This window comes from Pavona decussata, unplaced genomic scaffold (genome assembly GCF_977016875.1).
Source record: "Pavona decussata unplaced genomic scaffold, jaPavDecu1.1 SCAFFOLD_217, whole genome shotgun sequence".
Lineage (NCBI taxonomy): Eukaryota > Metazoa > Cnidaria > Anthozoa > Scleractinia > Agariciidae > Pavona > Pavona decussata.
In genome coordinates, this window is record NW_028145622.1 from 1,016,531 (window position 1) to 1,040,611 (window position 24,081).

The 24,081-nt window shown below is 38.5% G+C and overlaps 2 protein-coding genes across 9 annotated transcripts in view; both read left to right on the plus strand.

Annotated features, from left to right (window-relative positions):
• The window catches only part of LOC146459731 (uncharacterized), a 174,935-nt gene that overhangs the window by 16,045 nt on the left and 134,809 nt on the right, over positions 1-24,081 (plus strand). For 4 of the 7 annotated variants that reach the window (XM_085089046.1, XM_085089045.1, XM_085089042.1 and 1 more), the window contains exons 6-13: positions 11,752-11,819; positions 12,103-12,268; positions 13,194-13,355; positions 13,468-13,545; positions 14,029-14,096; positions 14,432-14,591; positions 14,813-14,974; positions 15,093-15,170. In XM_085089046.1, coding sequence (XP_084945172.1) covers positions 11,752-11,819; positions 12,103-12,268; positions 13,194-13,355; positions 13,468-13,545; positions 14,029-14,096; positions 14,432-14,591; positions 14,813-14,974; positions 15,093-15,170 — 942 coding nt within the window. Of the gene's footprint in view, positions 1-11,751; positions 11,820-12,102; positions 12,269-13,193; positions 13,356-13,467; positions 13,546-14,028; positions 14,097-14,431; positions 14,592-14,812; positions 14,975-15,092; positions 15,171-15,641; positions 15,710-16,403; positions 16,518-24,081 lie in introns of all 7 variants that reach the window. The other 3 variants (XM_085089044.1, XM_085089043.1, XM_085089047.1) reach the window with 2 other exon arrangements.
• LOC146459733 (tetratricopeptide repeat protein 28-like) lies at positions 11-23,985 on the plus strand. 2 transcript variants are annotated; one of them, XM_085089065.1, is made up of 2 exons: positions 11-1,026; positions 1,426-1,861. In XM_085089065.1, exon 1 carries the CDS (start codon positions 70-72, stop codon positions 1,012-1,014), a length of 945 nt encoding a protein of 314 aa, XP_084945191.1. In that variant the 5' UTR covers positions 11-69; the 3' UTR covers positions 1,015-1,026; positions 1,426-1,861. The 2 variants fall into 2 exon arrangements, with proteins under 2 accessions (XP_084945191.1, XP_084945192.1); XM_085089066.1 differs by lacking the exon at positions 1,426-1,861 and adding an exon at positions 23,854-23,985 and having other exon boundaries at positions 53-1,026.

Genomic DNA, 24,081 nt, shown 5'->3' on the forward strand with positions numbered 1-24,081 from the left:
TTCTTGGATACCACACTGAAGAAGATTCGGGGACGAGCCCTTGTCAAATGTGAGGATTGTTCACTGGACATGGCAAACGATGAAAATCTTTCAGATGCGAGATCCCCTCACGAGAAGAAGGGAGATCAACCCTCTAATTCGCAGAATAGTGCCCTCACTTTACTATATGAGACCATCGTGAGACCTATACAAGATTTGTTACTTGAAAGTGAAGTAATATTCGTTCCCGAGGGTCCATTGTGTTTGGCTCCTTTCGCTGCATTCATGGACTCAGATTCCAAGTACCTGTGCGAATCTTTCAGAATCCGCGTGATTCCATCGCTGACGAGTTTGAAATTGATCGCAGAATGTCCTGCTGATTACCACATTAACAGTGGGGCGCTGATCGTGGGTGATCCTTGGATACAGGACGTTACTTTTGAGGGGGCAAAGTGGCCGCAGCTGCCATTCGCACGAAAAGAAGCGCAGATAATTGGGCAAATACTTTACACTACGCCGTTAATTGGAGAGCATGCAACGAAGAATGAAGTATTGAAACGACTCTCCTCCGTTGCTTTGGTGCACATTGCAGCACATGGGCGGATGGAAACAGGAGAAATTCTCCTAGCACCAAATCCTTCACCGGTATCACAATATCCTGCCGAGGAAGACTTCCTTTTAACAATGAAAGATGTACTGAAAGTTAAGATGCGAGCAAGGCTGGTTGTACTGAGTTGCTGTTATAGTGCCCGTGGGGAGATAAAGGCTGAGGGTGTTGTTGGCATCGCACGGGCGTTTTTGGGTGCTGGTGCTCGCTCTGTTCTGGTGTCATTGTGGGCGATTGATGACAAGGCTACTATGGAGTTCATGAAAATATTCTATCAGCACTTAATGAAAGGTGAAAGTGCCAGTGCAGCTCTGAACCAAGCCATGAAATCCATGAGAGAATCTAAAGAGTTTAGTGACGTGGATTACTGGGCTCCGTTTGTACTCATTGGTGATGACGTCACACTAGAATTAAGCGGACAAGAGTAGCTGACCTCCTCTGTGAGTAGATCAACGTCTGAAATAAAAGTTTTTACTAGCTGTCATTAAATTTATTTGCAGCTGATCTCCTTTAACTTTTGAAATAACAGATGAGAGATCCCTTCCCCGTTATATGTTGTAAAGGTGTAGAAGTTGTTTTGGGGAACTATGTTATTCCTTTACAGAGGCCAAACCAAAAAAAAAAAAAATCAAGAAATAAGAAAAAATACTCGGTCGCTACAACACTTTCGTTCATAGTTATTTCAGACATTTCTTGTTGTCCATAATATTTGTTTGAGATTTATAATACTATTTACCAGACTAAAAAGTTAAAAATAGATTGACTTTTTAGCCTTCTAAATAGTATTGCACGTTTGTTGTTGTTACTCAAATTTGCCTTTCTGTTGTTTTGCTTTATAGCTGCTGAACGCAGATCTGTGATAACAAGACCACAGGACCATTTGTGACGGCTTACACGATAAAGAAATCGTCATGAAAAGAAACTCGTACAAGAGACTGTAAATAGCTTGTTAATTTTGAGTATCGTATGATTTTGACTGTTTAAATGGTGGAGAGAATTTTATTAGAATTGTGTTTAGATAAAGAATACAGTAGACTCTATGAAATTTCAAATCATTTACCTGACCAAATTGTGTTAGCATTTTTTGCAAAGAAAAGTTTGCTCTGAAAAGCAATATTTTAGATTGAATCTTATGCTTAAGTCATTTTATTACGTCTTTGCTGCTTACATAGAACATTGTAAGCAAACTGGTAGAGAAAGAGGAATTGTTTATCTTAAAAAATATTGCAAGACAATAAGTGTCTAGCTAAAAAAAAGGGTGTAATTACGTTTTAATTTATTGAAGATATTGGCGGTCGCTCTGTCCTCATGAAGGATCTGGAAGTTTCTTGAAATGATGTTAACTGCGCGACCGCCAATATCTTCAATAAACCACCACTGAAGGCTTTCAGGCGTGCAAAGAATCTAAAGGATTTGCTAGTCAGAGGCAGCCTACCTCAAAACCCTTCGAACCTACCACCAGGAACCTTCCCTTGTAACAGGACCGTTTGCCGTACATGTCCCCACGTCAATCTGTCTCCCACAATAACAACACCCAAAGGGGAGATTAATGTCACAGGGCATTATTCCTGCGTCACAGACAAGGTGGTTTACTGTTTGACATGTACCAAATGTCCATTAACATTTTATATCGGAGAAACTGGTCGTAGGTTGGCGGACAGATTCAGAGAACACCGTAGGGATGTCATCAACGGGAGAAATGACCTTCCTGTACCCGCCCATTTCAACCAAGAGAACCACACACTCCAAGATCTAAAGGTTGCGGTTTTGAGGGCAGGCCTAGCCAACCAACAATACCGAAAGAAGCAGGAGATGCGGTTCATTTTCAGATATGGAACTGTTAGTCCGAGTGGCATGAATCAGGACTTTAGTTTTGCGTGAATTCGTTTTTTGCTTGCTCGCGCGCCGGAATGCGCTAGCACGTATGTTGCGCGCACGCGCGCTTTTATGAATTTAAGCATGCGAGTAAATTTAACGAACTTTTCAACGATATAGTTTTGTACCCTGAAGAAGGCAGCATTGCCGAAACGTCGGTTTCGAATTATCTTTCAGCGTCTATTTTAAAACTTTTGAATTCACATTTATTGACTACGTTGCGCAGAATTATAATTTTTATTACACAAAATAATGTTAGTAGGTACCAACTAGCTGCTGGTTTACCTAGACACAAAATCAACCCTAACTTGATAGACCACCATGTCAGTTTAAAATAGTTTTCCTAAAGAGAAAATCGATTATCTGGACTCCTCAATTTTCCAGATTCTTACTCCGAGTTACTGAATTCTTGATATGTAGTACCGAGTCGAGATTTCTAAAAAAAACATGTGCATGTAACTAGGTGCCAATGTGCGAAAGGCACAGCATCAGAGAGTAAGATAATCAAGTTTCAACTGTAAATAGCAAAGTACGTTTACCTTTAGGATAAATAGTAATTTGTAGCACAATGAGAAAGAGCAAAATGAAAGCTCAAGGCAGCCATGCTCACTACATTTAGTCTAACGTCTTCTCATTGAACATTAAATATCTAAAATTAACGCCCCGTTTTCTGTCACAACAAAATAAAAGTATGTTGAGGTATCTCCAGGAGTTAACGTGGCGAGATCGAAAGAAACTTTGATAAGGGTCGGGATAGGCCCTTGTTGAAACTACAAAAATTGCAGAATTACTTCAAAATTGAATTTTAAAACGTTGCGGGTATAACAAAAAAAATTATCTGTTTAATTTCTCATGACAACCGAGGTCTTGGTAACCATCCAATCAAAGTTCTCCTTGTAATATCCATGCTTATTCAACCCCTCAGGTCATGAGAATTAAGGATATGGTCACCCTAGGTGAATTTTCTTGATAGTTATTGACTTCTCCTCAGTACTCTTACAAGAAAAGTATGGGGACAAGCCAGGCGAATTTGTTCTCTGATATTAGGGGTTAAAAAGGGTTAATAATAAATTGGTTTTTCACACAAGTGTAGCCTGATTCTGGATGTCATCTTTTCAACTGTCGCATTAGTATTTCAAAATAAGATACGAAAAAAAAAATGGATAACTCTCTGGTTAAGCCGGTATGTTTTTAGATTGTAAATGTTAACACATGTCGCCAAGAAATAAAACCTTTCTTATTTGAAACAACATTGCTTTACTTTCTGTGAACAACGGAACAGCGTGAATGCAAATCATGCGCAGGAAGATTCTGTGGCCAAGTGGTTATGGTGTCATTTTTCTTTGACAAGAGAACTTGCTTCACATTGCGTGTTTACCATCCTTGGAATATAAATTAAGCATGTGAACTGTTGTAGAAATATAAAAATAAAAAAATTAAAAAATGCGAGGAAGTAGCAACCTTCTTGAGGATGGCAAGTTTAAAATTATCCAACCACTTTATTAATAGGAAACAGTTAGCAAGCCAATGATTTGAAAAGTTATTTTCTTCAACTAGAAAATTTGAGAACTGCAATACTGCAATGGAAACCTTAGAAAATTAAAATGAACTAGCTTCCCATCCAGGAGAGTGGGAATGAAAGGGGTTGTTCTACTTCCTCTATGGCTGAAAAACTGAAAGATGATTGCAGGCTGGCATAGTCAATTATTTGAAGCACGTTATTAAGACCTTGCGAGACTTATCACGAAGACCTCACAAAGAACATTATTTTGGCTCACAATTTACCCGCCACTGCCTATCATCTTGCTTTAAAGAATTTGAAGCATTCACACTGTGCTTAAACGAAAAGATTAAAAAAAAAGTTCGTTATAATTAGCCAGCGTCTTTTCCGCGCCCAGCCCCAAGTTTAAACAGTGGAGAATCAGTGGTGACATATATAACTGCATTTTGATTTAAGAAAGTTCTCGTTGGATGCCCCCGTGATCGATGTATTCTGTCCTTCAATTGGAGAATTTGAAGCCACTGACACACTTAAAGAACAGTCGACTCCCAATAACTTGAACCCTCGCTAATTCGAACCAAAATCGATTTTCCCTGGATTTGCGTTTATTATACAGTTACTGTAACTTTACCCTCGGTAACTCAAACCTCCCGCTAACTCGAACCAATTTTCGTTTCCCTTCAGGTCATTTTCTTTATAATTCTACCCTCGTTAACTCGTGCCATATTTTTCAAGACGCGACAGGTCAAAACAAACATTACAGCAACCAAAACATTGAATTTATTTTGAAGCAGCCGTTGATTCTTTTAGTCTTTTCTTGCATTACACAAAGCGTGCCAGTCCAGTTCTAATTTAGGGAACATTTGACTACAGATCGAAAGTAAAGCGTTAGACCGTATTAACTGACTATTTCTCGAAAAAGTAAATCGCATGAACTCTGTATCAGTAGCCCGATATTGTTCTCCTTAAAACCTGCAAAGTTCGCAGCTTATTAATAGTCTTCTCCTGCTGCTTTGCTTTAATTTGTTTTCCGTTACGTTACGTTCGGATTATTATTTAGAAATATTCCCCTATTTTCACACGACTTCTCTACTACTAAATTTGATTAAAATTTACACTGGGTAAGAATAGAAAGACGCGGTAAACAACGTTCTATCCTCAATTCCTGTCATTTGTTCTCAACTCCCGATAACTCGAACCTTTTTCAATTTTCGTTTAAGGTTCGAGTTATCGGGAGTCGACTGTATCAATGTCAGGCCGTAAAGGGGAGGGGGAAGACCGATAAAGGCCGGTAGGGCTTTTGAACAGAGCCGAAATGTTCTGTTCATTGCCTCGCTGCAGGACATCTCTGTATCGTCAGTAAACTCACTAAGCCTCATTGAAAATTTGTTAAAAAGTCCACTGAAATAGCCAAAAGTACCAATTACGGGTAAATATATTGGTTTCAAGCCCCCTGATTTTAGCCAGTACGTTTAACATAATAATATGCAAGGACAACAATATTCGTGGATGTTTGTTTTGACAAATAAAGTGAGAGAAAGTAACTGCATGCAAGAATCATCGGACTTCAACGCTTTTTTGCTTTCAACCGTGATTTTTCCCATCAGTTATTTTTCCCATGAATTAACTTGAATCTGCCGCTGATACTCTCAGGTTTTTTTAAGTCAAAGAACGTTTTATTCAAACATTTAGAGCGCCTAAAGCTTCGTCTGGGGTTGAGATTTCCCAGGCAGGACAACACGCTTTTTAGACGTTTGGTCGGGATGAAAGCTCGAATACTATAACTTAAATATTTCTAACCGTAATTGCAAACTAGTATTGTTTAAAGTTTAGTTTTCGAAGCCGAACTGTGAGACCTGAGAGTTCATCGCGAGCGAAAAATCCTACATGACTGTGATTGATGTGCCGAGTGCAGAAAGATTGCCATTTCAGCTCTCCCCTCCCCCCACCCAATAATAATAATAATAATAATAATAATAATAATAATAATAATAATAATAATAATAATAATAATAATAATAATAATAATAATAATAATAATACCCTGGAGCAAATAAAAATTCAACGCCATGGTTTGATTTTGTTTAACATTATGAACAACCCAGTTAGACAAACTCGGGTCAGTATCTTTATAGCGGTAGGTGGATTTCTGTAGTCTTGTGTTTCTCTTTTGTCTGGCTGGTTACCCAATGGAGATGAACCTCGATAAAAACGTGTAAAGAATTTTATAAACTGTCTAAACACGATATTCCTCATAATGTTACACCAAGAGATGGGAGATTTTTTTTTCTCAATTATTCCACGAGGCGCTCGTTGGATATGAGATGAAAGATAGCCAACGAGACTATTTAAGCGCCGAGTTGGCTATCCAACAAGTGCAAGTGTAATATTTTGTTTTTGAAAACACTCAAGAAAAATTTCTAGATATGATCTTGCTAATTTCTTTTTACGACAGTTTAATGGTCACTATTTCTCGGGTATGGTATAATGCTCATATACCATGGCAACTAAACCAATCAAATTCCTGAAATTGCATTATGTAATAATCCAGGTTTTAATAAATAATATAAATCATAAAGGGAATTTGCAAGAGCGAAGAATATTTTCAATAAAACTTAGATTTTTCCTGAAGTATTACCCGGGACTTTCAATTTCCATGCAAGAAACCGAAACAAATCAATCGTGTTTTACGACGCCAAGCGTTGGAATTATTTATCTTGTGGCTGGACTGTTTCTCGGAATAAAGATTAACTGACATGCTTCGAAGCATGTCACACAGAATTCATCATCCGCAATACCTTGTAAAGACACTTGAAGTTTTTGCGAAGTATAACTATAAAACTATGCGGCTTTGTATGTGGACTGTCTGGCGTATTACACAGGTTACAGATTAAGAAAGGCAGTAAAAGGCGGCTAGACAAACTTGATATTTTTCTTCTCTGATAACGACTGAAGATGGCACTCTTTCTAAACTGCTTAAGTTATTTTATCTAAAACTGTGCGCAAATCGAAATTCGTTGAATTTTGTTTCCTGGGTTAAAAGTTTGATCAAGGAAATGTAATGTGGAAAAGAAACATTGCTGTTGTTTATTTGTCTAAAAGCTAATTTATGTACATTTACTGTACCGAACTCTACCGTACATAGAAACTCGCATGCAAATGATTGATGCTAATTCTACAGTTTGAGCAAAAATAAATGCCCAGGAAATGCTCATGCAAAGGTGAGATTAAAAGAAGACAGGCAAACAGCCTTAATTCAATTTGTAGGATTTTTTGACAATGAGTCTTTAAGCTGTTGCCCGTGAGTTTCAATAAAACTTCGGAGGCAAACTAGCTTCATTTGAATCTGTCTTGAGATTTTCTGCTCCCGCCCGGTTAAATGTCGTGTTCGTTTACACGAGTTAAGTTTTGTTTTGATTAGACCAAAAACCGATTTGTGAACACGATAAGTTGTTTCCCATTGCCATATAATTCCGTGGCATGAATCTCTCTGCCTTTTACTACACAAGATCCAGCCTAAGCGACGCGTTGAGTTTCCAGGGCTCGTATTATTAATTAAAAGTATATTTTCACCCATGACGTCGTAAAGTGTGGTAAATATTTTGGCGCCTTTTTCATCTTTCTATCTTTTTTTTTTTTCTTTAAAGTTTCAATGTTGGCTTCATCTCAGAAAATAACTCCTAATAAAGACTTCGGTTTCTTGGAATGAAAATATAGTCATTACCACGCTTTTGAATATCCACCTTTCAATGAGAAGTTTGTCGAGGCAAACACACTGATTATCTTGTTTCGGCATTTAATACTGTGTCAAAACTAGAAAACGTTTCAGTGTAATTCAACACTTTAGAGAAGAACCGGTCAACCCTAAGTTTTCTTCTCCGCCCCACATGATTCGTGTTTGTAGTTAATTAATTTATTGACTTTCTATAAGGTGATAATTTATTTCGGTTTCTGAGAATAAAGAAATAGTTGCAATTTTTTTTTTTTTTTTGTGAAGCTTGCTTTTCAGTATAAAATATGTCGAAGCCAATCACTACTGAACACTGAGGGCTGTATAACTTAAGTAATCTAACAGGTCGAGGAGAAAGATAACAACAAAGCGTTTAGACGGACAGAGGATGAATATCTCACCAGATTGTGCTAATTTTGTTATCTGAGCTGATAGCTGTGTAGCTTCCCTAATCGGAGAGGGTGAGGGGGAGAGATAAAAAAAAGGGGGGACTTCCCCTCTTTTGTCCACTTATTTTTCCTCGTTTCCACTCCCCCTCCCCCTCCCTAAATATTACGCTAACTACGCTGGCTATGAAACTGAATGCCTTCTTGTTTCCACAATTAGAAACTGTTCACACAAGCATAATTCGCCAGAACATTTTGCTAAAAAAATCCCTTGCTGTCATTTGGTTGACTAAAAGAAAAATTTTTACCCAGTGAATTAAATAGGGAAAACGTAACAAAGACTGCCGATTGATTAAACTTGCATTAAAGTTTTTTTGCCGAACGTAAAAATTTTACAAACGGACGAGACGCCACTCAAACGTGTTAAAAAACATGCCTACACGATCCTTGCGTGCGAGGAATCCCAACGTAGGATTAAAGGCTTGCATTTTCCACCCTGAACGCAAACGTACCTATAAACAAAGACGAACACCCGTAAAAAACAAAAACAAAAACTTCTGGCGTTGGCTGAGAAATAGCCTGGCCTCAAGTAAAGTCATTTGAAGATATGCGGACCACCACGGAAATCTAGTTTCTTTTTCAGTGGCTGCCATTGAGTTCATAATTACCTTTAAAATACTCAGTGTCTGTATGAAAAAAGGTAAAAAGTGTTCAATTCACGTTAAACCATGATTTTGTCTTTTGTTATTGCAAATTTTGTTGGTATTATAATATTGCGTTACTGATGCCAACAATTCTGTTGTTCCTTTTATGATCTTTAGTGTGCGTTTCGAACATTTTTCGTTGGTTATCATGGCCATGGGAGAAACATAACACTTGTAGCAAGGATGTCACTTAAGGATGACGAAAAAACTTTCCTGTGTCAGAAAATGCATCCTTTATCTAAGTAGTGAATGTGAAATCCCCAAAAACTATGTAAGCACAGACCCCTACTTGGCACCCCGAGTCTTACTCTAGCGTCTAGAAGGATTTTTAATGATTGACTTCTGCTCCTCGGGTCTAGTTAGTAAGTTGCTTGTTTATGGAGTTAGTTGAATGTTTTTCCTCTTTGAAACATAACCGTCTGTTCTTCAAAAAACAACAAATGGAGTGACTAATGTGGGCGAATGGAATTTTCTCCTGTAGCCAGCCACCTTGACAATTCCCGTAATGTAAATCAGTACCCTGGGTTTCTGAGGTAGGTATTAATTGCTTCCTCTTTATTCATGTGGTAGCCAAATAAGCTTATCTAGTTGGTTTTTTGTCTCCTTGGCCTGGGTGGAGGGGGGGAGGGGAAAAGATTCTCCCACCCTTAATAACTCCGAGAGTATTAAGAGTGAAGTAGTAAAGGTGAATATTGCTGACTCCACACGACGTTACATTGCGTCAGGATTTCCTGAAGGCGTCCATCTTGATCCCGTTTATTTTTCTTCACCTCTATAACTCATTGGTCTTGTCTTTATACAGACCTTTCTTTCTATTTTAAACTGTTTTAATGCAACAACAATAACTTGCAAACTAAACGAACGCGCAAACATTCGCTCTATAGCATTTTCAGGAAGACGCTTGCAGCATTTATGGCGAGGAGTCCAACCAAAGCTGCAAGTGAAAGTGACGTCACACCAGCTGGTGAGGAAACGCTGGATTTTGATGACGTCACCTTGAGAGGTAAGAAATATGTTACTTCCTTTTTCAGAACACTGTAGAGAGCCACCTCAGTATTAATTCGTTCTTCCTGGGTAGCCTGTAGTGCAGGTGTATATTGGGCAGTGGATGCCGAACATATTCCTTCCGGAAATGATGCAAAAACTTCCTTTCCTTTGTGTGTTTTAAGTCTCTGCTCAACCAGGAATTACAGACACTCTAATCTGACTGTTCCACACTCAAAGACTAATGGGTAGATTGCTACGAGTGAGGGATTGTGGTTTCGTTTGGGTGGAGTAATTAGGAATAGACATTGCTCATACCAACAAAGGATTTTTTGGACGTTCCCTTTTGCTTAACTCTTGTTTAATCTCCTTCGTTAAACAGCGTTTTCCTTGCAGGTAACAGACGAGTGTTTTAAATCACGTCTCTTGCCAACGAGTCAGTTTAATGACACCCTGAAGAAGAAAGGCCCTGCCTTTTGAAATATTGGCAAAATATATTTCCCTGACAGCTAACTAGCCTTGCTCTTTTCTGCATTTTTTGTCTGCAAATGCCATGGCTTTTTTTAAGATTTCCACTTTTTCTTCAAAGCGATCCCCCAATACCCTGCTAGTACGGACTCGTCATTGTTATCAGATATTACCCCACTCACCCTCGCCATACCTTACTTTTTTTTTTTTACACAAAATTTGACAACAATTTACAACAGTTTAACACTTTCGCTATGCTTCGTGGAAACCTACCTCACCCGAACTCGCTTCCCTATCCCAAAGTTTAGGCGATGAATAACACTTTTAATTTGCTTTCTGTTAGCCATAGCAGAGGTTTACAACACTGAAGGTAACGAGAGATACAGGCAGGAAGATCTCACCAACGCAATTCACTCCTACACGGAAGGAATTAACGTGCACTGCAAGGATGAAGAACTGAAGGCCGAACTGTACAGCAACAGGGCGGAGGCCTATTTTTGTTTAGGTTAGAATTTTCTAATTGTTTATGCTTTGCTTAACTAAGATATTTAAATATCGCAAATTTAAAGAGCACTTTGCATTGAAACCTCATCAAAATATTACCTCTCCTCTCTTTTCTTCTTCAGAAAATTATTATGATTCGATGAATGATGCTAAAGTTGCCACTGACTTACAGCCATCATTGGTGAAAGCGATCGTGGGAGGTGAGATTTCTAAAAAAATTACATCTCGTTTTACCGAGGCGGCGGTAGCTAGTAGAGTGTGCTGTGACAAATTTCAAATCTTAAACTCCGCTTAATGTTACATGCGCTGAAATTTAAAGGTCTGTTTACATGGAGGGAGGAAGATCCTAGCACAAGGAAGACCCTAGAAGGCGGATCAACTTTTCGTTTGGCTTACATGCAGAAATTTCGGTCGGAATGGTTACCAAGTGGAGAAGGAAAAGAAGAAAAATTGTCGGCCTTTGGCAGCTGAACCTTCGGCTGCCACCATATTTGTTCTTTTTTGTCGCTAATACTAGGATCTTCTTAGCGAAGGTAGTTTACATGGAGCTAGGATCTTCCTAGTGTTAGAATCTAGTGTTAGAATCTCTCAGCTAGGAAGTTCTTATCTCTAGGAAGATCCTGGCGCTAAGGCCAAGTACAACTTTTTGCCTGTAAACTAAAAAGAGAAAACCGAAACATATTGCGCTAGGATGGTCCGCCCTCTAAGATCTTCCTAGTGCTAGGATATTCATCCCTCCATGTAAACAGCCCATTACTTTGCACTTTTGCCAGATTAAGTTATGCATCATAAAGTTTAAAATACCGCTTCAGCATAGATGTTGTATGCAAAATTTAAGTATTTCGACCTCAAAGAAGTCTTAGAAGTTAATTGCGCCTAAGCATAACCGTGATAACACACCAAAGGTGGCCTTGCCTTGGGTGCCCTTAGAAGTGTCCGTTAGTAATATTGTACGAGCCACCCTATTTTTAAGAGAAAACAATACCAAACTAACATTTTCCTTTTTTTGTTAGGAGCAAGTGCCTGTGTTCAGCTGAATCAGTTTGAGGAAGCCATCACGTGGTGTGAAAAAGGATTAGCCGTATCCTTTATTAAAGGTTCTACAACGTAAACTACTCGTATCAGATTTAAACTTTATTATTTTCCTTCATTCCTGATTTTAGGTGCCATCTTATGCACGACTGATCAGAACAAATGATTCCCTTGTTTTTTCTTGAATATTTCAATATTTCTGTTTCTCTTAAATTCTCGAAGAGAAAACCAAGCAAACAAACGGACAAGAAGTTAAGACACCTCATTCATATGACATTTTGATATTGATATTTTTACACAAAAACTATCGTGGAAGTCTTGACTCATGTAAGATTGACAAAAACAACAAGACGTTGTTAGTCTTAAGGAACCGTTCTGTCAATGAACAGAACAAGCTGCAAGATGCAGGCGGAGAGGACAATGTAAATGAATCTGACGTCACAACTGCTACAGTAACTGAGAAAACACTGGATAATGACGATGAAACTACTTTAAGAGGTAAGGAGTTTTAGTGTTGATAGTAATGATCACTTATGGTCAAAGAGCTTAAGACAGATTTATTGGGAAGCTGAGAGTCTAAAGCCGGCGACACACCTGGCGTTTTTTTTTTACGCTGATCGCCGCGATCGGCGAAAATCGCCAGGTGTGCCCGGTGCAGCGATTGCGATTTTCGTCGATAAAATCGCCAATACCTGGCATGTCAGATATCGGCGATTAATTTCGGCGGTATTCGCCAAGTGTTCCCATTCCTGCTAATTTATACGTTTTTTTGCTGCGAATCGCCAGTAAAGCCAACCCTTCAGGTTGGGCGATTTTATCACATGAGTTTTCACAACTTCCACATCGCCCTGATCGGCGAAAAAAATCGCCAGGTGTGTCCGCATCAATCGCCAAGCGTTTTTTCTGGCGATCAAAGTCACCGCGATCGGCGTATAAAATCGCCAGGTATGTCGGTGGTTTAAGGCAAGACTAAAAAGGTCTTAAGGAGTATTCACAATATTACCATATTCTGTTGAGGAGGGAAGGGGGGGGTGTACGGGGGGTCGGGTGGGGAGAGGGAGTCGGCATATCGTTAGTCTATCTGGTTGGAAAACATCATGACTCCATCAAATCCCTGGGCTCTTATTCATGTTGGCAATAAAACCTTGTTTGTGAGGGCTGCGGAAATCTGCCTCCAGTAACCAAAAAAAAGCTCCGAAGAGAGCCAATAAGATTGCCCGAAATTAAGGAAGAAAAGTAATTTGGAAAGTTCCTTTAAATGACCTACGATGCGACGAAATTGTAGCATTAAGAAAAAAATCATCGAAACTGCCATAGTAGTGCCTTTGCTGGAAAAACTCTTGCAGCAGCTTCTAATGAAATCTTTTTTTGAAACTTTATTCAGAACTGATTGGAAGATGCCTTTTAATTTCCTTCATTTTAGCAAAAGCAGAGCTCTTCAAGGATGAGGGCAATGATGAATTCAGAAAGAAAGATTTCTGTAATGCCATATTGCTTTACACCGAAGGAATCGAAGTGAATTGCAAGGATAAAGAACTGAAGTCAAAACTTTACAGCAACAGAGCAACAGCACATTTTATTTTGGGTGAGAAATTTTTACGTTTTCACAACGTTGTCAAGTTAGTGTATTTCCATAAATTTACTTTAATCATGCACTCAACTACACCGTATGTTTCTTTTCACTGATTTTCGCGCAGGTAACTTCCATGATTCACTTAGTGATGCAAAGACTGCCACGGACTTACAACCGTCTTATGTCAAAGCAATTTTTAGAGGTAAAGATGAAAGCGTAACTGTAAGAAATTTAGGTTGTGATTCTAGCAAAAGACAATAAACTTGTAGCTGGAAGCATGCTTTATATTTAATTTAATATCCTTTCCGTATTTTAAAAATGTCTATCGTTCACAACTAAAATGTAAATTTCAACATTGTTACTTGTCATCTAACCTTGAGGAAATGACACCAGAGGCAATAAGAAGGAAGGGAAGACCTAGCGCTCCTCCGGATTTTAAAAAAAATGTTTAACCAAAACATCTACAGTTATTATTTAACAGCAATAAGACAAGCAATGATAAAACTATAATCAGTTAAAATATTTGTGAAGTCTGTTGATTGCAGAGATTTCTGCGGCAGCCAGTTTTTGTGTGTTTGTCATCAAGAAGGAGAAAGTTTTGCTACAGTACTTATCGTATTTTAGAACTGATTCGTGGAGGTATATCCAAGTATAATGCCGAACTGACATTATTTTGGTTTATTAGGAGCAAGTGCCTGTGTTCAGCTGAATCAGTTTGAGGAAGCCATCCGGTGGTGTGAAAAAGGATTAGCAGTATCCTTTATTACAGATGATACAATGAAAAATATTGATCAACTTAATTCAAACTTTATTACTTTCCTTTATTCCTGCTTTTGGGCACCGTCTTAGGCCAAGCTGATAAGAACAAATGATTTCCTTGATCTGTTGTGATAATTTTAAAGTTGCTGTTTCTTTTTTAAAGAGAAACAGCGATTTTAAATTTAAAAATTCAAGAAGAGTAAACTAGGAAAATTGAATGGACAAGAAATTCATACATCCCACCAATATGATCTTTTGCCTAGTTTTCAGCATTTGCCAACTAATGATATTTTTACAACTATTGTCTTACAAGTCTTGACTTGTGTAAGATTGACAAAAACAACAAAACGTTGTTAGAATTAAGGAGCTGGTCTGTCAATGAACAGAACAAGCTACAAGATGTAGGCGGAGAGGACGATGCCAATGAATCTGACGTCACAGCTGCTACTGAGAAAACACTGAATACTGATGATGAAACTACTTTAAGAGGTGAGGCCGAGTTTTAGTAATGATAACTTATGGTTCATTTAACTTGTTGCCAGTTTTATTGGAAAGATGAAGGTCTAAGACGAAATAGTTATTAGGGAGTGTTCATGATTTGCTTTAATAAGTGTGTGGGGTGGGGTGGGGTGGGGTGTGGCTTTGCCATGTTGTCAGCCTATCTTCTGGAAAAACAAATGCAAGATGCTTTATACTTTCCCTCATTTTAGCAACAGCAGAGCTCTTCAAGAATGAGGGCAATGATGAATTCAGAAAGAAAGATTTCAGCAATGCCACATTACTTTACACCAAAGGAATCAAAGTGAACTGCAAGGATAAAGAACTGAACGCCAAACTGTACAGCAACAGAGCAACGGCACATTTTCATCTGGGTGAGGAGTTTTGAGGTTTCCACAGTTTTGGAAAGTAACCATCTTTCAACAATAAATGAGAGTGCTTTATCGTTCGTTCATCAACAACACTTATTTATTTTCATTAATTTTCATACAGGCAACTTCCATGATTCACTAAGTGATGCAAAGACTGTTACGGACTTACAACCGTCTTATGTCAAAGCCATTGTTATAGGTGAGGGTCACAAACAATCTCGTTCCCAGAGCCTCTGTTACCCTTATCCAGTGGAACGGGCAACGGATTTGGTAGTGACCAAAAGAAAAGCAGGCTCTGGGGACGAGATTGGGTCACAAAAAAATATATTGATCTTACGGTAGCCTTAAATCGCGTCTGTTACTGTTATAACTCAAATCTTTGTAACTAGTCTTCTGATGTGAAAGAATTAAGATCTTCAGTAAAATCTCAATTAGACGAGCATTAATGAAAATATAATTAGGTTATGTTCACTGATTTGTTAAGTCTGTTGATTGGCCGTATTTGTGAAGGCAACCAATTTTTTTTATGTGTGATTTTGTATGCATATCACAAAGAAGGGATAGTTTTGCCAAAGTACTTATCTTATTTTATAACTAATTCGTGGAGGCATGATACTGATCTAACATGAGTGAACTAAAATGCTAAACTGTTATAATTTTGTGTTATTAGGAGCAAGTGCCTGTGTTCAGCTGAATCAGTTTGAGGAAGCCGTCACGTGGTGTGATAAGGGATTAGCAGTATCCTTTTCAAATTAACTTTGCAATATCCCGTTCTGTAGTTCATAAAGGGATTGGGCTCTAGTTCAACATTGCTCAAATTGCGTCATATGAAAAAATGAACCCAATCGCCAGAGAGATCACATAAACTGACCAATTTTAATTTATGGTTCTTTTGAAGGACTCCAATTTCAGATTAAATAAAAATTTAAAAACTCATCCCCAGTTTCCAATTAAACACAGAAACGGGCAATAGCAGAAACTTGACTACTGGCAAGGATGAACTTATTTAACAGAAGTAAGTGGATTGTGACGTCGTTTACTATATCGTTTACTTTCTTTGGAGCAGTGGTCCGCCAAGAGGGATCCAAATACTGACAGCGAGGACATTGATCGATATTTTGACATTTACAAGTAACTCTCTTAATTTTTAAACCATTTTATCACATGGCAGCCTTTTAAAACATTCTTTTAAACCTCTCTTTAGGCCTTTGAACTTTTAGTCTTGTCTTAAATAAAAGGGCGGAATGTGTTAGGTGGAAAGGTAGCTTGGCACACTGAGCCTCTTAAATGACATTTTGAAAGTCAGTGTCTGACCATATTATTAAGTAGTTGAATCTATAGATAATGACCACTCACTATTCTATGTAAGGGTTTTTAAATCCTTTATAGCATTTGTTTTCACGTATTGCATGGAAATCTTGACTAATGTAAGATTGACGACAACAATCAGACGTTGTTGGAATTAAGAAGCAGGTCGGTGAGCGAGCAAAACAACTTGCAAGGTACTGGGGAAGAGGCAAGGAAGGATCTGTCAGAAACGCAAACAGTAAGTTTGATAAACAACAATTTAAGTTTTATTCATTGATGATTGGTTATTAATTTAAAAAACAAATTTAATAAGCAACGCTTATGAAACAGATGAGTGGATCCAAAACAAAAGCAATTACTGTGACTAATCACAATAGCACAATGTACCAATCAGAACTCGAAGCAAATACATGTAACCAGCACCAAGCACGGGAAAACGCATGCGAGGAAGCTACGATTGGTCAGTTGGTTTAGCTTCCATTGGTTGACAAAATGGCGGAACTTTGCCAACCACTCAAAGAAGACAGTAAAGGAAACACGAAATTACTTTTGATACTCAATTTAAAATCACTATAGAAACATAAAGCATTGCGAAGTTTTGGTTGCCTTACTGAATGTAGTCTACACAAATATGTTCAGCATCCATACATACTTCACGACGTTTCAAAAGGTATTGAAAATGATGGGGTGATCGCAATTTCTAGCTGCTGGATCTGTTCGCGTTTCTTAACTCAATAAAACTACCAATACTTATCAATACAAGTGGAAACGGCGGAATAGAAAAATTAGGAGTTTGTGTCTTGTAAAGTGTGTTATCAACAATGCGTACAGAATTTGGTTGTTTAGTATTTTTTCTTAAAGTCTGGAGATACCAGAGCTATTTGAAAAGGGTTGTGTGGTAATTGTATTGCAGTGCTATATATCACCATCCTTTTTAACTCTTGAATGCGCGCATGCGCAATGAGCGAGTTATAGCGAAGTGGGATCTTCATGATCACTTGGTTGGTGGGCTGTTAACTTTCAGGCATGCGCAGCAAATGAGTGATCGTATTGTAGCCGAATTTTACTCCGAGGGGGGCAAAATAGCGCTGGTCAAAATTAGCGAATTTAGGAAACACAGTCCTTGGAAACGGTGAATCGAAAGAGGAACTTTTAAGGGATACTCGACAGTTTCAACAGCGGAAATCAAGTATTAACGGCGAAGAAAGTTTTAATTTGTTCGATTTGTGGTTTTATTCAGTTTTGAAAGAACTGCTGTGCCTGTTTTAAATTCAATTAGTGGTAAACAACACGATAAATTTCTTTTTAACGGCACATCAGAATAATGTTATTCAATCCTTATTAGAGAATAGTTTATCGATCGTTTTACTACAAGAATGGAGATTTTTTGTTAAATCTGAGCAAAGTGATAAGTTTTTTCGTTTTTCTTGTGGAAATGAACTTTGAATAAAACAAGGCGTGAAAATTTGTTAATCGGCGCATCAGAATAACCTTCAATATTCAATGTATTGGGAATAAGTTTACAATAATTTTAGTACAAGAATGGTTATTTTTCGTTAAAATCGGGAAAAGATGTAATTTCTTTTATCTTTCAAGGTAGTATTGTGTCTTTATTTCAAATACTGAGGTGTCATCTGCATTCACGAGTTGGCTCACAGGAGCATAAGATTGTATTTATGTCTGTAACAAAAGCGATGTTAATACACCTTTGAAGGAGTCTTGAGTGAGTTAAGAGAAAGTCTCCGTAAGAACGTTCTCGTCACTAAGACTTGAAAAAAAGATTTAGCTTCTTTTTTGTGTGTTGCAAGACTTTCCCGCACTAATACCAAAACCACAATCCGCTTGATCGGACACTTTACGTTTAACGAGTTTCAAAGGAGTTTTGCTTCATCCGAGAGAATCACCGCGAGGGTTATAAGAAACAAAAATCACAGTCAGTTATTATATTAAATCTTCATAATGACCGGCTCAATGAACACCTACGATTTCTTCTTGGTTGTTGTGTATCGTCTTTTTGTCTGAATTCAGAATAATTTAACTAAGCCGACACGTTAATAAACTTTGATGCATTTTTCTTCCTTTTCATTGGCCGAGAGCAAACCCCGTGAAATGCAAACAACTAAATAATTCAAATAAATAAATTAAATAATGGTCTGCCCATGCACAGTACTCTCCAACTGTGTTTTGCTGCAAATAGTATTCTGCTCATGCGTAATTGAAACCACGCTCTTGTATGAAAATGGTATATCGCTTCCCTGAGCTGTCAGAGAGTGATTTGACATCCTTAGTTGATCAAAAGAACAGTAAGAACAATAAATAAGCAACAAAAAATGACCTCAACGTCTTTCGAGAGTAGCTAACATCTCAAAGAATGAAAGATAGACAAAGAGTCATTCATGTCATCGAAAGACAAGTTGAAAACTGTTCCGAGAAAATTTTACTCTGAAGCGTGTGCTTTACACCAAAAACAACAACAAAAACAAAACAAAAACAAAAAACGCTGTGATGGAATGATAAAACAATTATTAAACTCGATTATCACAAAATATCGTGGTTTGTCAGTGTCTCGCAAATTAATGATTTGCCTCAGTATTCGGCTGCGACAAATAATTGGTCTGCTCGCCACTGACAAGTCAGCCTCGTCTAACAATTGTTAATTAGTTGTTTGTTTGTTTGTTTTTTCATTACATTTCACCCCCTACTGAGGCACGTAGTTGTATTTTTCGTCTTAAAATCTTTTTTTCTAAGCAACAAAGGGAAGTTTGATAATTTTCTTTGCTGTATCCTTGGCTTTTATCGTTTCAATAACTTTATGTAAATAAGTTTCTTTTTAAAAGTTAGGAATTGAACATTTTGCTGTCGTGGCTACAGCTAAGAACGTAAAAAGTTAACTATGATATTCTTTTTGTACAACGCGGAGCTGTATCCGTCTCCACGAAGGGTTTCTATTGTGGTCAACAATAGTTTCTTTACTATCTGAAGAAAAAAAACCAGCATGCATGTAACGCGAAGCAAAGCCAAATTGAACTGAATGAAATCTAGGCTATACAATAATGGCTTGTTAAAACAAAACATTCTCAGTCCACATTAGGTTTCGTCGCTTTGCCCATCTACCCAGAGAAAAACAGATTTCAAAACAATTAAAATAGATATCCGTCATCATAAAGAGGTAATTTTGTCTCAAGGAGTGAAATATTCGCCTCATTTAACTAAGATAAAAGAATAATGAGAAGTGGAAACTTGCAATGCAGTTACTTAGAACATAATTCACCACTTCAGAAAAGATCTCCTTATTAAAATCTGTTAAAACTTGGTCCCACTTTTAAAATGGAAAATTTTAGAGTGTTATTGTCTATATTTTGTTTGTTTTTGCGTTTCTCTATTTGCATAGTATAAAACACGATGAACCACTGGTTTTCCTGCCCGCCTTGTAATGTTGATGTACAACGGCGGCGACGATGATGACAATCATAATAATGATGATGGCAATTAAAATTGCAATAGAAGATTATTAAAAGTCTTTGTAAAAGTGTACTCGTTTCCTCCAGAAGAAATCAATCAAGTTGATTCAAAATAAATTACGCTGTGTAACATTTGACAGTGAGAAGCCAATTTCAACAGCAAGTTTAAAGCACATGATCAGCAAGCAACTTTTCCGATTTCCATTTATTCCACTAGAGGAAACAAATTGTTTCGAAAAACAGTTATGTTTATGTTTTACAGGGAAACGGCATAGATGCAAACGACAGCTTTATAAAAAGTTGGACCTCTGGTAATAAAATCCCGGGAAATCTCCAAGCAACACTGCAATACTATGAACGTAAACTTAAAATTGCAAAGGAGACAGGAGACAAATTACAAGAAGGGAAGATTTGTTTTCGTCTTGGGAACGTTTATTACAGTTATGGGGATTTCAAAAAAGCCACACACTATCATGAACGCTGCCTAGAAATCGCAAGAAAAGCGGGAGACGTCTCAAATGAAGGAACGGCGTATTATTATCTAGGTAGCGATTATCAGGGACTCGGAGATTTCAAAAAAGCCTTACACTACCATGAACATTGCCTAGAAATTGCAAGAACGGTGGGAGACGTCTCAAGTGAAGGAACGGCGTACGGTAATCTAGGCAACGATTATTAGGGACTCGGAGATTTCAAGAGAGCCATTTATTACCATGATCTTTGCCTTGAAATCGCAAGAAAAGTGGGAGACGTGTCAAGTGAAGGAAGAACGTATTATAATCTAGGCAGTGATTATCAGCGACTCGGAGGTTTCCAAAAAGCCATACACTACCACGAACGTTGCCTAGAAATTGCAAGAAAAGTGGGAGACGTCTCACTTGAAGGAAAGGCGTATGGTAATCTAGGCAACAATTATAAAAGCCTCGGAGATTTCCAAAAAGCCATCCACTACCATGACTTTTGTCTCGAAATCGCAAGAAAAGAGGGAGACGTCTCATTAGAAGGAACGACGTATGCTAATCTAGGCAGCAATTATCAGCGGCTCGGAGATTTCCAAAAAGCCATACACTACCACGAACGTTGCCTAGAAATTGCAAGAACGGTGGGAGACGTCTCAAGTGAAGGAACGGCGTACGGTAATCTAGGCACCGCTTATAAGGGACTCGGAGATTTCAAAAAAGCCATTCACTACCATGACCTTTACCTAGAAATCGCAAGAAAAGTGGGAGACGTCTTAAGTGAAGGAACGACGTATGGTAATCTAGGCGACGATTATCAGGGACTCGGAGATTTCAAAAAGGCCATTCACCACCATGACCTTTGCCTAGAAATCGCAAGAAAAGTGGGAGACGTCTCAAGTGAAGGAAGGGCGTATTGTAATCTAGGCAGAGATTATCGGGGAATCGGAGATTTCAAAAAAGCCGTTCACTACTATGACCTTTCCCTAAAAATCGCAAGAAAAGTGGGAGACGTTTCAAGTGAAGAAACGGCGTGTTCTAATCTAGGCAATAGTTATGGTAAACTCGGAGATTTTCAAAAAGCCATACACTACCATGAACGAAGCTTAGAAATCGCAAGAAAAGTGGGAGACGTCTCAAGTGAAGGAACGACGTATGGTAATCTAGGCAACGCTTATCAGGGAGTCGGAGATTTCAAAAAAGCCATTCACTACCATAACCTTTGCCTAGAAATCGCAATAAAAGTGGGAGACGTCTCAACTAAACGAATGGCGTATGGTAATCTAGGCATCAATTATCACCGACTCGGAGATTTCCAAAAAGCCGTTCACTACCATAAACTTTGCAAAAAGATCGCAAAAAAAGTGGGAGACGTCTCAAGTAAAGGAAGGGCGTATGGTTATTTAGGCAGCGATTATCTGCAACTCGGAGATTTCCAAAAAGCCATTCACTACCATGAACGTTGCCTAGAAATCGCAAGAAAAGTGGGAAACGTCTCAAGTGAAGGAAAGGCGTATGGTAATCTAGGCACCGATTATCAGCAACTCGGAGATTTCCAAAAAGCCATATACTACCATGAACGTTGCCTAGAAATCGCAATAAAAGTGGGAGACGTCTCAACTGAAGGAACGGCGTCTGGTAATCTAGGCACCGATTATCAGAGCCTCGGAGATTTCCAAAAAGCCATACACTACAAGGAACGTTCTCTAGAAATCTCAAGAAAAATGGGAGACAAAGTCTTAATTGGCCAAGCGTTTAGTAACCTTGGAGTTACCTTTACTTCAATTGGTTCTTTATGCCAAGCTGTAGAATGTTATCTACACAGTATCAAGGCGTTGAATGATGTAAGGCGCGATCTTGCGTTTAATGATGACTGGAAGGTGAGCTTGCGCCATTTGCACCAAAACGCATATGTTAATTTATGGCGTTTGTTTTTAGTGCAAGGCAAGGTTGTGGAGGCTCTTTTAGCCGCTGAGCAGGGACGTGCACAGGCTCTAAATGACCTCATGGAGTTTAAGTATGCATCCAAAAACACCCGAGCTGAATCTTGCACAGAAATAAAAACTATAACTGACATTTACAGTTATCTTCCTTCCAATACAGTTTTCATAGCGCTCGAGAGCCAAGAAGTAATTTTTTGGGTTCTACAGAAAGTAAAGGATGTACAGCTAAGAGAAAAACAGATCCCTGATAGGCAAGTTGATGCCGAGGATTTCTTGAACACCACACTGAAGAAAATTCGTGGAAGAGCTTTTGTCAAATGTGAGGATCGTTCACTGGACGTGGCAAAGGATGAAAATCTTTCAGATGCGAGATCCCCTCCCGGGAAGAAGGAAGATCAGCCCTCCAGTTCCCGGAATAGTGCTCTAACTTTACTATATGAGACCATCGTGAGTCCTATACAAGATTTGTTACTTGAAAATGAAGTAATATTCGTTCCCGAGGGTCCATTGTGTTTGGTTCCTTTCGCTGCATTCATGGACTCAGATTCCAAGTACCTCTGCGAATCTTTCAGAATCCGCGTGATTCCATCGCTGACCAGTTTGAAACTAATCGCAGAATGTCCCGCTGATTATCACAGTAAAAGTGGGGCGCTGATCGTGGGTGATCCTTGGATCAAAGAGGTTACTTTTGAGGGGAAGAAGTTTGGGCAGCTGTCATTCGCTCGAGAAGAAGCGCAGATGATTGGGCGAATACTTCACACTACGCCGCTAATTGGAGAGCATGCAACGAAGAATGAAGTATTGAAACGACTCTCGTCGGTTGCTTTGGTGCACATTGCAGCACATGGGAGAATGGAAACAGGGGAAATTCTCTTAGCACCAAATCCTTCACGGACTCCTATCGAGGAAGACTTCCTTTTAACAATGAAAGATGTACTGAATGTTCAGATGCGAGCAAGGTTGGTTGTGCTGAGTTGCTGTCATAGTGCCCGTGGGGAGATTAAGGCTGAGGGTGTGGTTGGCATCGCACGGGCATTTTTGGGTGCTGGTGCTCGGTCTGTTCTGGTGTCATTGTGGGTGATTGATGACAAAGCTACTATGGAGTTCATGAAAATATTCTATCAGCACTTAATGAAAGGTGAACGTGCCAGTGCAGCTCTGAACCAAGCCATGAAATCCATGAGAGAATCTGACGAGTTTAGTGAAGTGGATTACTGGGCTCCGTTTGTACTCATTGGTGATGACGTCACACTAGAATTAGGCGGACAAGAGTAGCCGACCTGCTCTGTGAGTAGAATGATCAACGTTTGAAATAAAAGAAATTACTAGCTCTCATTAAAAGTATTTGCAGCCGGTCTCCTTAAACTTTTGAAAAAAAAAAAAGATGAGAGATCCCTTCCCCGTTATATGTGTTAAAAGGAGCTGGAGTTGTTTTAGGAACTATGTTTTTCCTTTACAGATGCCAAAATAAAAAAAAGAAAGAAACTTGGTCGTTACAACACTATCGTGTATAATTATTTCAGACATTTGTTGTTGTCCATAATATTTGCTTGAGATTTATAATGCTATTTACAAGGCTAAAAAGTTAAAAAAATATATTAACTTTTTAGCCTGGTAAATAGTATTGTACATTTGTTGTTACTCAACTTTTTAAAAGTAGTGCAAAACTTGTTGTTACTCAAATTTGCCTTCCTGATGATTTTGCTTTATAGCTGCGGAACGAAGATCTGTGATAAATGAAGAAAAGACAACAGGGCCATTTGTGACGGCTTACATGATCAACAAATCGTCGTGAGAAGAAAACGATGGCAAGGAACTCGTACAAGAGACTGTAAATAGCTTGTAAAATTTGAGTATCGTGTGATTTTGATTGTTTAAAAGTGGACAGAATTTTTTGAAAAAAATTTTCATTGAATTGTTTTAAGATAAGGAGTACAGTG